Genomic DNA, 13,509 nt, shown 5'->3' with positions numbered 1-13,509 from the left:
TCCTGAGTTCAAATCCCAGCAGCCACATGGTGGCCCACAACCATCTGTAATGGGATATGATGTCATCTTCTGGTGTGTCTGAAGAGAGTGACAGTGTTCTCATAGACATGAAATAAAGAAATAAATCTTTAAAAAAACAAAAACAAAAACAAAACAACAACAACAACAACAAAAAACCAGAAGCAAATGTAGGCCCTGGGCTCAGTGGGCACAGTGGGTAAAGAGCCTGTGCACAAGTGTAAGGCCTTGAGTTTGATCCCAGAACCCACAGAAAAGCCAGACATGTCAGGTTAACTGGGAAGAAGAGACAGGAGGATCCTTGGAGCTAACTGCCCAGTCAAACCTACTTCAGCTGACGTGCTCCCTGGTCAGTGAGACCTTGTCTCAAAAAAAAAAAAAAAAAAAAAAAGGTAGATCCCCATGTAGCAGCTCACACCACACGCACCTATAATTCCAGCACTCGGGAGGCCAGTTGTGAATTCAAGGCCAGCCTGGACAATACAGTAAGTTCCAGGCCAGTCAGGAATACATAGTGAGATGTCTCAGAAGGAAAAGGAAAGGTGGAAGGCTTCAGAGGTTAGAAGAGACCACATTTTATTTATCTGCCCATCTGTGAGTCAAGACTCACGCTCTTTTTGCTCGTGTGTCGTGCGAAGGCAGTATTCACCACGGCTGGAATGAGAGAGGAGCCATCACTACAGAACCTAGAGATGACCTAGGAGCTTGCCGGGAGGACAGACAAGCTACACTAAACCAGACCACCAGACAGACACAGGGGACACATCCCAAAATTGGAAATGACCAAAGCTGACCCAAGAAGACACACGGGAGGATCCACCTTTCCACTTGAAGACAACCACAACTTCCCCATCTGTGTTTCGGAACCAGTGGTTGGCTGAAGAGAATTCCTCAACAGGAGCCTGGGCGAGCAGGTTTTGGCAGTTGTGCCTTGAAGAATTTCTGTTTGCCGTGTCTTTTAAAGCCACAGTTCATGCCATTTTTATAGTTTTTTTCCCCCCTACCCTCCCATTTTCTCTGAGACTTTGATCTTGCTAATTGCGGTTTTGCCAACGGCAACGCTTTTCAGGAACACCATTCCCCAGCTGCCAAGAGGTCGGAAGGGTGGCTGGTAACTCTACTTCAGCTGGAGTTGTCACTTCTACATGGCTGGCCAAACAGGCTGACACACACAGGCCAAGAGCTGTGACGTCATGCCTGTCAAGTGGTAAGTTACCGGCAAACGCGAAAATGGTGCCTCTGGCCAAGCGCCAAGGTTAGCCAGCAGCAAGGAGAGGGCATCGGCAGGCAGGGGTTGGTGAGGTTAGCAGAAACTCCCAGAGCAGGAAAACAGGCAGAAGAAGAGAGAGCCACTGTTGAGATGTGACAGGGAGGTAGAAACAGTAAGACCTCAAGGAACCAGGAGTCAGCTCCTGGACTATGTACAAAACAGCCTGGGCCACTGAGGGAAACTATCTCAAAGGCAGAAAGAAAGAAAGAAAGAAAGAAAGAAAGAAAGAAAGAAAGAAAGAAAGAAAGAAAGAAAGAAAGAAAGAAAGAAAGAGGGAGGGAGGGAAGGAGAGAGAAAAGGAGAGAAGGAAAGAAGGAAAGAAAATAAAAAAGCAGAGGTTTCTATAGATTCTTGATTCTTTTTTTAAGTTATTTTATTATTTCCATATGTGAGTCTTTGTGCATATATATGCTTGACGGTGAGTAGGCACCTGAACAGGCTGAAAGAGAGCACAGATCCCCTGAAACTGGAGTTACAGGTAGTTGTGAGTCCCCGAGTGTGGATGCTGGGATCTGATCTCCATCCTCTAAAAAGAACAGCAAATGCTCTTAAAGGGCTCTTTATCCCCCTTCCCGTTCCTTCTGTGTGGGAAGGTCATGAGGCAAACCACCGCTGTCATTTGAATTCCTAATTCTTGACCTCAAAGCGTCCTGCTTCCCGTGTCCCCTCCTGGTTCCTCTGGATCACAGCACGGTACCAAGCCTGTGCTTCTAGGTGACAGCTGCCAACTACAATGGGGCCTGGGGACAGGAGGGGCTCAGTGTACTGGCTAGTTTTGACACGAGTTAGGATCACTGGAGAGAAAGGAGCCTCAATTAAGAAACTTCGTCTAAGCTGGGTGTGGTGGGGCACACCCTTAGTCCCAGCATTTGAGAGGCAGAAAAGTGGATCTCTGTTGGAGGCCAGTTTGGTCTATGGAGTTCCAGGACAGCTAGGGCTACACAGAGAAACAAACAGACAAATAAAACAAAACAAATGGTGAAAGAAAGAAAGAGAAAAGAAAAGGAAACAAAGAAAAGAGAAACTACCTCTAGAAGATCAAGCTGTAGACAAGCCTGTAGGGCATTTTTTTTTATAATTAGTGGCTGATGAGGAAGGGCCCAGCCCACTGTGGGTGGAGTCATTCCTAGGCTTGTGGTCCTCTGTTCTATAAGAAAGCCATGTGGAGTAAGCCAGGAAGCAGCACCCCTCCACGGCCTCTGCATCAGCTCCTGCCTCCAGGTTCCTGCCGTGCTTGAAGGTTTCCTTCAGTGATGACTACAATGCAGAAGTGTAAGCTAGGTAAATCCTTTTTCTTCCCCAAGTTGCTTTTGGTGACGATGCTTTAATCATAGCGATAGTAACCCTAAGACAGCAAATAGAGCCTTGAGCTCCAATACACTGTCCAAAGCCCTACACAGACAGGCAGGCGGTGTGTATGTATACTGACTACTATGCAACATCCGGTGCTTTCCTGGGTGGCAGTTTTCATGCAAAGGCCATGTACCTAAGTGTTCCTTCATCCTCTAGATGAGCACTGAAGCCCAGAGATGGGGCGAGGGAGACTCTGGTCCTAGGTGCCCTGCAGCCAACTGCGTCCAGCTTCTTAGGAACAGGGTCTTGGATCTCCTGTTCCTGCCACGTATGGCTCTGTCTTCTGTCCCGGCCGATTCCTGCCTTTGCCAGCAATGTCACCTGCTTATGTCTCGGCTATGGGAGGTGGGTCCTGTGATTCTCCTGGTGCTGGAGTGAGAAGCCAGCAGCTACAGAACACAGCAGGGGATGGGGTGCTAGCCCAGAGCTGAATATAACAACTGGCACCATGTCTCCTGCAGCCTCAGTTTCCCCCTTTGGGTCACAAATGCCCAATGTAGATGGTAGAGAGATGGTAGGTAAGAGAGACACGTGGAGAAGCTCCCCATCTCCTCACACTGGTCATCTAGGGTTCTGGGTCCAGCCTACAACCACCTGCCTAAGGAGACGGAAGTCATTACCTCTGCTCCTACCCTCTGTCAGCCAATCCTCACCATGCGCTGCCTGCAGCTGCTGATGCTGCATTCCGATGTCCTGGTTAAGGGCCCGTTGCAGGGCAGCCTGAGTCACGAGGGATAAGTTATGTCCCTTGGGACTCAGAGTCCCAGGTACCTACAGACCACAGAGCCAGGCTGGCAGCGGGACTACTCCCTACCACCCTGCAGAGCTGCAGGTGACAGTTGCTTCCCAAAGGTATAGCCTTTGGGAAGAGTGTATCAATGTCAGAGTGGGCCAGCCCTGATGGCACTTGGCCTTGTCAGTCACCACAAAGTCATTCTGAAGGGGACAGGGGAAAGAAACGAACCAACTTCCTCATAAACTTGTCTAAAAGTTCCACCCAAGATGCTCGTCCCTGACACTGTCCTGTCAGCTTCCCCCACACTGGGGTCATCACCGTGAACGCCTCTGTGGCCTCACTGAGGACACCCAGTATGCATGAAGTCCCCGCCTGGGCACCACAGCTTCTAACTCTGGTTTATCAGGCAACATGAGGCTGGCACTTGCTGTGGACACCCACCTCGGCTGACTCATGCTGGGGCAGGCCTCCCAGCACCAAGACTCCATCTGCCAACCCAATGATAGTAAGTGGTCAGTGTGCCCCAGACATGTATCCCAGATGAAGAAACTGAGAACCACTCCCCCCAGAGCCCACCAACAAGAGCCACTCCTGTCCCCAACATTCATAACCAGGAATGGGCTCAAGGGCTGAGTAGAGAAGGGAGACTGGAACGGGGTGAGGGGGGCACACACCTTTAATCCCAGCACTCAGGAGGCAGAAGCAAGCGGATCGCTGAGTTCAAGGCCAGCCTGGTCTACAGGGTGAGTTCCAAGACAGCCAGAGCTGCACAGAAAAACCTTGTCTCGGAAAAGAAGCAGAAGAGGAGGAGGAGGAGGAGGAGGAAGAAGAGGAGGAAGAGGCAGAGGAGGAAGAGGCAGAGGAGGAAGAGGCAGAGGAAGAAGAGGAGGAAAAAGAAGAAGAGGAAGAGGAAGAAGAGGAAGAGGAAGAAGAAGAGGAGGAGGAAGAGGAGGAGGAAGAGGAGGAGGAGGAAGAGGAAAAGGAGGAGGAGGAAGAGGAGGAAATGGTAGTTGTTGTGTTAGTAGACAGAGTCCACACCATAGGGGTCTGCCTGCCCTGGGTCATGAAGCAGAGGCCAAGGCTCCGGAGTACGCTGTCTCCACATGAGGGTACCTGAGGCAATCGCCAATGCCCCAGTATACAAGTAGCCACACCATGTGACTAGAAAGATAGCAATGTACTCTCAGCTCCCATGGGGCTGAGGGCCATTGATTCTGTCTCTAGAGAGGCATCAGGGAGCCCAGATACTCAAGGATACAACAGAAGACTGCTGGCCTCTGACAGATGGGTGTCCGCACATCCAGGGCCACATCCAGGGCTCGAACTAGCACAGAAGCGGGGTCCTCCCTCTCTTCGCCTTGGGTCTGAAGCCATATGCAGCTGTACAGATTTGATCTGACAGGCCTAGACCCTGCTGTTCACAGGACCCCTAGATGTCACATGATCAGATGAGAGGGAAAACAGCATCACACAATGACACAGAATCTCCTGGAAGGGACTTGTGGCAAGGGGGACTCCGAGTTGGAGCCTTTACCAATCAGACGTGACCCACAAGATACCCTCGGGAGGAGGGGCAAGCCTCAAGCTGCCCGGGGCTGCCATTGGGTCTCTGTGGCTCTCTGGGCTCGATGCTAGGATGGAAGTCAAGACCCCTGAATCCTATGCCCAGGCCCTGTCACGTTGGAGGTCTGAAGAGTACAGTCCCTTCCATCCCCCACAGAGGACAGGAAGCAAATGATCCGAGGGCCTGGCGGATTTAGAAAGCTCGCCGTATGGGGTCAGCGTGCCATCTCTCTGCTGCTGGTCTGTCTAGACCAGTGGTTTTCAACTTTCAATACGGTGCCTCACGCTGCGGTGATCCCCCAATCAAAAAGTTATGATTTCATTGCTACCTCATAACTATAATTTTGCTACCGTTACGAATCGTAATGCTACTTCTGACACTCAGAAGTAAATGTGATATTTACGGAATGGAAGTATCTGATACTCAGGATACTGATATGTGGCCCCTGTGAAAGATTCAATCAACAACCCACAGGTCGAGGGCCACTGTTCTAGAAGCTGGTAGACAATGGCTGCCTATAGATTCTTCTAAAGCCAGGCAGAGGGGATGAAAGCCAGGCCCCAGCTTCTACCCATCGCCTGGAAGTGTCACCTGTCCCCAAGGCACAGGACAGATTCACTGATGACCCTACCCCAGCCCTGCCTGCCCTGTTAGTTCCTTGGTCCTAAACTCTCTTAGGTTCCTCAGTCTGGACCTCCAACCTGCTAAGCGGCAAGACCCCTCTGCCACAGGATACCTGTCATCCACTGCATCGCTGCTTGGCCCAGAGGACGGGTGGGCAGTGGGGGAGGGGGTGAGCATAGTCACCACATTAGCACATGTCTAGATATATAATGAGCCTAGATATGATTACAGTGGACAGCAGAGAGGACGGCAGGAAAGGTCAGGGGCCACCTGACCCATGGTCTATTCTCCAACTGCGCCATTCCCAACCCAGGTCTCCTAGAGCATGATACACAGGCAGACTTCCTTCATCTGCCACACTCAAGAGAAGAAGCAGGTCTTTTGTAAGTGGCACGACTAGAGTAATAGTTTCAGAAGATGAAACCTTCCCTATATTCATTGCCAGACATGCCCATTTTACAGATGGGGAAAACTGAGGCCAAGTGGCCAGGTACCGTGCCCGCAGGCACTACAAATGCTGGGGTGAGATCTCAGGGTTCCGGGTGCTTATGTCTCGGAGGGTGTAATCTATTTGAGGCTGGGGACCAGGGAGCTGAGAAATAAGGGAAGGGACCATCAGCTGGGTTCCTGGCCCATCACTGTCACACAATTCCTCAGCTGGAATGACAGAGAAGCCACCAGCAAAGTGCACATATGTTGTGGCCTGTGGGTCTTCACAGTACAAGCTATAACCTGACTATGTCATCCTTAAGGGACAGAACTCCTGGTGTCCTGGGGTGCAGCACACTGTACAGGATTATGTATGTATGTATGTGTGTGTGTGTGTGTGTGTGTGTGTGTGCAGAATATTTGTTTTATTTTTTTATGTTTGTATATGCTTTACCTGTATGTACATCTATGCAACGTGTGTGTGCATAGTACCCACGGAGACCAGAAGAGGGCATCAGGTCCTCTGTAACTGGAGTTACAGTGCATTGAGAACTGCCATGTGACTGCTGGGAATTGAACTCTGGTCCTCAGAAAGAGCAGCCAGTGCTCTTAATGGTTGAACCATCTCTCCATCCCCTGTATGACAAATTTAAACCAATTTATCTATTATTTTTATGCACATGCTTGGGCGGGGGAGGGGCTTCTGAATGCTATCACACGGATGTTGGAGCCCAGAGGACAACTTTGTGAAAGAAATGAACACTCTCCCATTTTTACATGCATCCAGGTTCTGGATTTCTGGGAATTGAACTCAGATACTTTGGCTTCCAGAGCAAATTACATTTGCCCACTGAACCACCTCATTGGCCCTGTAAGGATGGATGAATTGGCCGACCCCACCCTGAGAGGGCAGGCTCCCATTTCTAACCCCATAGCGGAGTGCCCACATGCCCCAAGCCACAGCCTTAACGCAGGACTTCCCTGGAGACCAGTCCTGCTGCTGTGACAGATAGGGAAACTGAGTCATGTGGCAGAGCAGAAGCTCCTTCCACACTGCCCCACGTGTGTCTTACACACGTGACACAGGAGACAGAAAGCCAGGGACATAGCCTTGTGCTTCTCCGTCCTCTCACCAGAACACAGAGACGAGGGGTGGAGGACTTGAACTCAGGATGTGGGATCCTCCATGCCCCGAGTTACCACAGCCAGGTCTGCCCGAGACTCTCCCTGCAGCATGCACCTTAGGTCCCAAGAGAGCTGGCAGACATGAGGCCTGCGGCCTTGCAAACTCGTCTGGCCTTCAGCCCTGCCCCCTTCCCCACCCTGCTTCCAGGGAAGGCTGGGGTTTTTAAGACCTTGTGCCTTCCATCACTGCCTCTTTCCCAGTAGGCTCCGATCTCCTCCAGGTTTAGCGCAAGGCATCTGGAAAATTTATTCTCCAGAGCAGAAGGCTCCACACTGGCAAGGAAACACAGACATCCCCTTGGGGGGGGGCAGGGGGAGCGGGGATGAGAGAGGGTTCAGAGAGGCCCACAGTCTAGCTGCCCAGCTGCTGCCAGGAAGAAGGTGCCAGCAGTGTCTGGCACCTTCCAGAAAGATCTGAAGCTGGTATCCTGAAGGCCAGAGGCAAACGGTGGTGGCCGGAGCTTCCCCGCAGAGTGGGAAGCTGGTGATGGCAGCGTGCCAAGAAGCAGGGGACAGATGTGCAGCCACCGGCGGACCCTCGATGGGCTCGGATGAAAAGCACAGTGGTAACTAGGTCTGGGTGCTCAGCTAGACAATGCCTGGCAACAGGCTAGGTACAGCAGGTACCAAACTGCAGGCTCCATTAGTTGGTGCTGCCCCCGGTCTCTGGGAGAGGACAGGGCGGTCTCAGGAGTGGCACCTTCCCACAGATGGGAGCGGAAGATAGGAGGCAGCCAAAGGCAACATCTGGCCATGTGGGGTAGGGAGAGGCAGAGGGTACTTTTTGGCCAGGAAGAAGGAAAAAAGGGAGGGGGTGTCAGAGATAGCAGGGTCTAATCCAACAGGCCTTCCTGGGTCTCTCTGTCCCTGAGAAGTGCAAATGACTGGGTAGGGTTGAAGAGCCATTGGTCCTCCAGGAATGGCCACCTTCAGAGCTGGAGGACAGAGGGGACAGAGGGCAGGCAGAAACTGGGCAGATTCCAGAGCAGAAGTTCAGGCCCAATGCTTACCCTGCAGGAACCTGCTAAGTGACCATGGTGAGTTACTTAACCTCTCTGGGCTCCCTTCTCACCTAGGACAGTATGGGGGTAGGGGGTAGGTCCTCCACAAGAGTATTTAAAAGATACGGTAACCATGGATACAGAGATCACAGCAGTAGTGGCAGCCTAGGAGTCAGCTCCTCATGAGACTGCCCCCACACTCACCTCATAACCTGGCCACCCTACCACCTGTTCTGAAAGGACAGTCTGGGGGCAGAGGCAGCATTCAACAGCAACGGATGGCAACAAGGCATGCTGGGAACGGGCAGCCACAGTCCCATCCGATCCTACCCGGCCATCACAAAACAGCACCGTCACTTGGCTGTGGAAATCAAGGCTTGGGAAGGTCAAGGGTCAGATCCAAGGTCACATGGCCTGCTCTGCAAAGATTCAGGACAGGTCTGTCTTAAGGCAAACCTAAGGTCTTTCCACGGTTCCCGTGAGATGGGAATAGGGATGTTGGGTCCAGAAAGGGCAAGCTGCAGCCCTCCCAGGCCCAACCTAGCCACTGCCTAAGCCGTGCCACAACTGGGGTGGCGCAGCCTGCAGGACATGAGGGAGGGTCCTCTGCCAGCAATCCCAGTTGAGGATGTTGGGTACCATCTTCCTTCCTTCCCTTCCCCTGTCTTCTTAGCCGCATCCTTTTTCAGAGGTTTTTCCGGTTGATTCACTAGAGGGAGCACCTACCAGAGTTCCAGAATTCCAGGAGTTTCTAGAATATGACGTGTCCCCACCAAGCGTCTCCCCTTAGCCCTCGCAAGGCCCTTCTGCTTCCCAGCTAAGCCCTCAGACAGACAGCGCACAGGAAGAAAGGGAAGCTCAGGGGACTAAGGGGAGGGGGAGGGCCAGGGAGCCAGCCTGGGCACAAGCGAGAGGCTGTGCCTACGTCTCCACTGCTGACAGCCCAGGAGCCTGGCCCTCTGCACTGCACCCAGTCTGGCTGACGGTCTCACGGTTCTCTAGCGCTGCAGGGAAACAGCCTTTTGGACCTTCTGTGCCTGTCGCTCCCCAGGGATGCGGCAGGCTGTGCCTCTGCCACCGGATCCCAGCATCTGGAACAGTGCCTGTTTCAGAGCAGGCTCTCTATAAATATTTGTGGGATAAATGGGAAGAAGAGGAGTGCAGAGGAAGGGCAGAGGGCAGAGGGCAGAGGGCAGAAGGCTCCATTCCAGCAGCCTTGGACTCTGGGAGCTAAATGACCCCTCCTTCCCAACATCACCATAGTGGAGTCTGAGACATGCATCCTCCCCCACCCCCCACCCCTCACTGCAGCACAGGCCTGGCCTGGCCTTATGACCTCTGAGGGCTACAGATATATCTCATTCCCTTCCATACCTCCATTCGAGCTGTCCTTCATCACAGAGACCAAGATCTTTCTCCCTGCAAAGCCTACCAGATCTGGTACTTTCTGTCTGCCCTCTTCCCATCCCGGGGGTGGGGGGGCTGCGGGGTTCTTGTTGTCTCTGTACGTTTTTTGCTACTTTGCCAGGTTCCAATGAGACTCAAGCAAACGGCTGGAGCTGAGCCCAAGGGGTAGAGGAGGCCCTGAACTTCAGACTGGAACCCTCAGCCACCTGCTGGCTGTGAGAGAATCAGAAGTCTGGGGATTTACCTGAGTCTCACTGTTGGAGTAAGAAGGTAGTTGAAGGCTCAGCTAAGCCTCGTGGGTGGACATAGGGGTGGGGGCAGGGCCCACAGTCGGCTTTCCCTTCCCACCCCCACTGGCCTGGGACCCAAGCTTCTTTTGATCACTGAGGTCAAGTTGGCACAAGGTAAGGCACTCTGCAGAGCAAACTCCATGCCCCCAGAGAGCATCAACCACCCACACTGCGCTGTAGCAAGCCTCCAGCACACATCTGGCCTGGGGCTGTAGCCTTACACGCTCAAAACTGCCCTGTGCCTTCTGCCCAGACGGAGGGGCATCAGGAGCCGCTTCAACACAGTGAGCTTGGCTAGGGACATTCAAATGTCCCCTGATTCATTTAATTATCAGAATGTCCCTACAAACCATGTGGCCTGTATTCCTACTTCTCAGCCAAGAGAACTGAGCCCAGCCAGGATAAGAACTTGTTGGCAGACAGCTCCACTGCGAAGGCAGTGGCAGGCAGGGACCAGGCCTGTCTTGCCCCAGAGCCAAGCTCTTCTCCCACACTTCAGACCTTGTGGAGCTGTCCCTTCCAAGACCCAGCAACAGTCTCAGCATTGGCTGCCACACACCTGTGGCTAAGGAAAGGCTTGGTGTCCCAAGCCAGAGGCAGGTGATTCTCTGCTTAGTGAAAAAAAAAAAAAAAGAGAGAGAGAGAGAGAGGAGCAGTCAAAGGCTTAAAGGTACTTCCAGTCCAAAGCCAACTTCCTGGGGAGGAAGGATAAGGGCAGTGTATGAGGCAGGGGGATTGTGAGCTAGGAAAAGGGCACCCAGGCACATCAGAGGCTATTTCATAAGTTAGCCTTCTTGTCTTCCTGTGCCCAGACATCACACACGTGTGCATGTACAAACACACACACACACAATTGCAGGACCTAGACATTTTACATACAAACAACCATTCCTGAGCAGGTCCCACCTATCTACCTTTGTGTTTGTCTGCAAGGCCCTGGCCTGTCACTACCACATAGGCCTCTGCTCAGGACAGGACAGTCGGGGAGGAATTAGGATCCTAGCCCAGGGGCAGAACAGTGAGTGCAAACCAGATGCCTGCCTGTCACCCCCTTCCCCAGGGCCACCTAGCCAGTTCCTACCCTGGTTCTTACAAGGCTGGGTTCCAATGTCCCAGGGCCCAGACTGCCTTCTACCAGGGAGACAGCTGCATCCTGATAACAGGCCTCGGGCCTCTGCCCAGCTCCACGCAGCTGCCTCGCAAAGAAGAGACCCTATCCACTGCAAAGGTTGTCTAGGCCACTGTCCCGGAGTCCCATGTGCCTGTGTCCCACGCCTACGCGTCTGGAATCTGTTGCCTTCTGCTTCATAAAGCCATCGGGAAGACTCAAAGGAAAGGCTCTTGGGAGAGAATCTTGAGAAGGAGGAGGCAGCCAGGAGCTAGTGAGAGAGGAACTCAGACTGGGACCTCCGGGTGACCTGCGTGGCTGCACTAATTACCAATGTTATCGGGCGGACGACAGCCTTGCCCTGAACTTCCTCCATTTGATAGATGGGCAGCAAAAACAACCAGCGTCAGCCCCATGCCTGCTGATTCCAAAGGCAGCTATTCAACCACTCCTGCCCCCAGATCTCCTAACCTCCTGCCCCATGCAAGCCGACAAGGTCAGCCAAGCTAACAAATCAGAGAGAACGCCTCCTGCTGGGACAGGCCAGGCTGAACCAATGATACCTCCAAGGAACAGAAGACATCTCTCTCTCTGGACAACACAGATGATCCAGGAGATGAAAGCCACGGCTTACCTTTGCTGTTGGGGAGGTCCAGCTCATGGGTCCCTGGCTGGCAACCCCTTGGCCTGCACAAACCAGGGTCCCGCACTCCACACAGGCACCAATGATCAGCTGCCGGCCATCATCCACCAACAGGCTGTGGCTGGCTCTCAGGGTATACAGGAACAAGGGTAGCCTGGCCACTCTCACTGACTTCAGCCCCAGACATCGTTTCTTCTCTTGCTGACAGAAGAAGCACACGAACGTGTCCACTTGGTACTGCCTCGACCAGGCGCTGACAGCCTGGTGAGCGGCCCTGGCTTCGTGTTGCAGCCACTGACCCAGCAGGTCATGATAGCAGAGCACACAGGTTGTCACCAGGCCCGTGGAGTCTGCAGGCCTGGCCCGTGGGGCGGGCGGATAGACGGTGAGGAAAGGAAAGAAGGGTTCCTTCTCACCCAGGTGGCTGGCGGGGTTCATGCTGAGCTGAAACTCCTTGCCCGGCCCCAGCTCAGCCCCGCAGATGTAGCAGACGGCAGGCGGGCCTCCCTGCGCAGAAGTGGGCAGTTCGCTCAGGGCAGGGTCCGAGGCGGAGAAGGCTTGGTGGTACCTGCCCAGGAAGCCTTGCACCGAGCTGATGAGCTCACGGTTGTTCGATGCCCGGTACAGGGCCCAGATGTCTTCCAGGACGCTGAAACACTTGGGGCAGCTGCGAACCTCGCAGCGTTTGTTGGGGGGCCGAGCATTGGGTGGGCAAGGCAGGAGGCTAAGGAAAGGGAAGTGCATGGAGCTCCCAGAGTTGCCATTGACGAGGCGAGAGGGCACAGCCCGGGCATCCCGCGTACAGTCCTCCCCGCAGAGGTAGCAGGCTTCCCGCAGCAGCCCCGCGGCGGGGGCGGGCCCCTCTTCTCTAGGGAGTCTCCGGGCCTTGGAGGCCATGCCGGGGGCGTGGCTGTTCAGGGGTACCACGTAGAGCCTCTGCAGGACCGGCACGTTGGCCAGCTCGAAGCTCTGCCACTGGTGCGTGAGGGACGAGAAGCAGCAGGGACACACGAGGGTGCTGCCCGCCTCGGTGATGGGCTGGGCGCCGGGCGGGGGGCTGTGCAGCCACAGGAAGGGGAAGAAGGGCGCCTGGGCGGGAGTCTCCTGCTTCTGCACGTGGATCTGGTGCTGCGAGGCCGGTGACAGCGCCGAGCCACAGACGTAGCAACAGCGGGCCTGGCTGTCCGCGTTCGTCCGGGGAGGCCGCTCCAGACCTTCGTCCCCGAGGCTCCCGGAGACGTCGATGCCCTCGGGGGTACTGCTGCGCTCTGGGGGCGCCGCTGGCCGGCTGGAGGCGGCGCCGTCTGTGCCGTCGGGCGCAGCGGGGCCGGGCCACGGTTCCTGGATGCCCCTCAGCACGCTGGCCCGCGGCTCGGGAACCCAGTGCGCCCCCGGCCCCGTGCGCCGGCGCCGGGCTCCGGACTTGGTGGAGTCGTGCGCATCCTCGATCTCGGGCTCCGGCTCCGGTTCGGGCTCGGGCTCGGGCTCCGGCTCGGGCAGCGCGTCGGCGTCCGACAGCTCCGACAGCTCCGAGTCGCGCGCGTCCTCGGTGTTCCACTCGCGGGCCCCGCGCCGGCCGCCCGCGCTCGCGTCGCACTGGTGCGGCCTCTTGAGCCAGTACACGCGCTTGTCCACGGGCGTGCGCGCGCGCTCGAAGGCGGCCCACTGCTCGGCCAGGAAGCAGCGGCACACGGCGCACACCAGCACGCAGCCATCGGCCGCGCTCAGCCCGCGCGCGCCGGGCGCCGGCTCCTGCTGCTGCAGGAACGGGAAGAAGGGCTGCGCGGGGCCCGCCGGCCTCACCGGCAGCTTCAGCTCCTTGCCGCGCGCGATGCCGCCGCCGCAGATGAAGCACGACAGGGCCGCGCCCGCCGCTGCCAT

At 55.0% G+C, this 13,509-nt stretch overlaps 1 protein-coding gene across 2 annotated transcripts in view; it reads right to left on the bottom strand.

Annotated features, from left to right (window-relative positions):
* Positions 1-11,694, bottom strand: part of Gse1 (Gse1 coiled-coil protein) — a 360,992-nt gene extending 349,298 nt beyond the window's left edge. For both annotated transcript variants that reach the window (XM_028752324.1, XM_028752357.1), the window contains exon 1: positions 11,620-11,694. In XM_028752324.1, coding sequence (XP_028608157.1) covers positions 11,620-11,646 — 27 coding nt within the window. In that variant the 5' untranslated portion in view covers positions 11,647-11,694. The remainder of the gene's footprint in view (positions 1-11,619) is intronic.
* Positions 11,695-13,509: the final 1,815 nt, after the last annotated feature.

This window comes from Grammomys surdaster, unplaced genomic scaffold, assembly GCF_004785775.1.
Source record: "Grammomys surdaster isolate TR1022 unplaced genomic scaffold, NIH_TR_1.0 128, whole genome shotgun sequence".
Taxonomy (NCBI): Eukaryota; Metazoa; Chordata; class Mammalia; order Rodentia; family Muridae; genus Grammomys; species Grammomys surdaster.
This window is presented reverse-complemented; position numbering and strand designations above follow the sequence as displayed.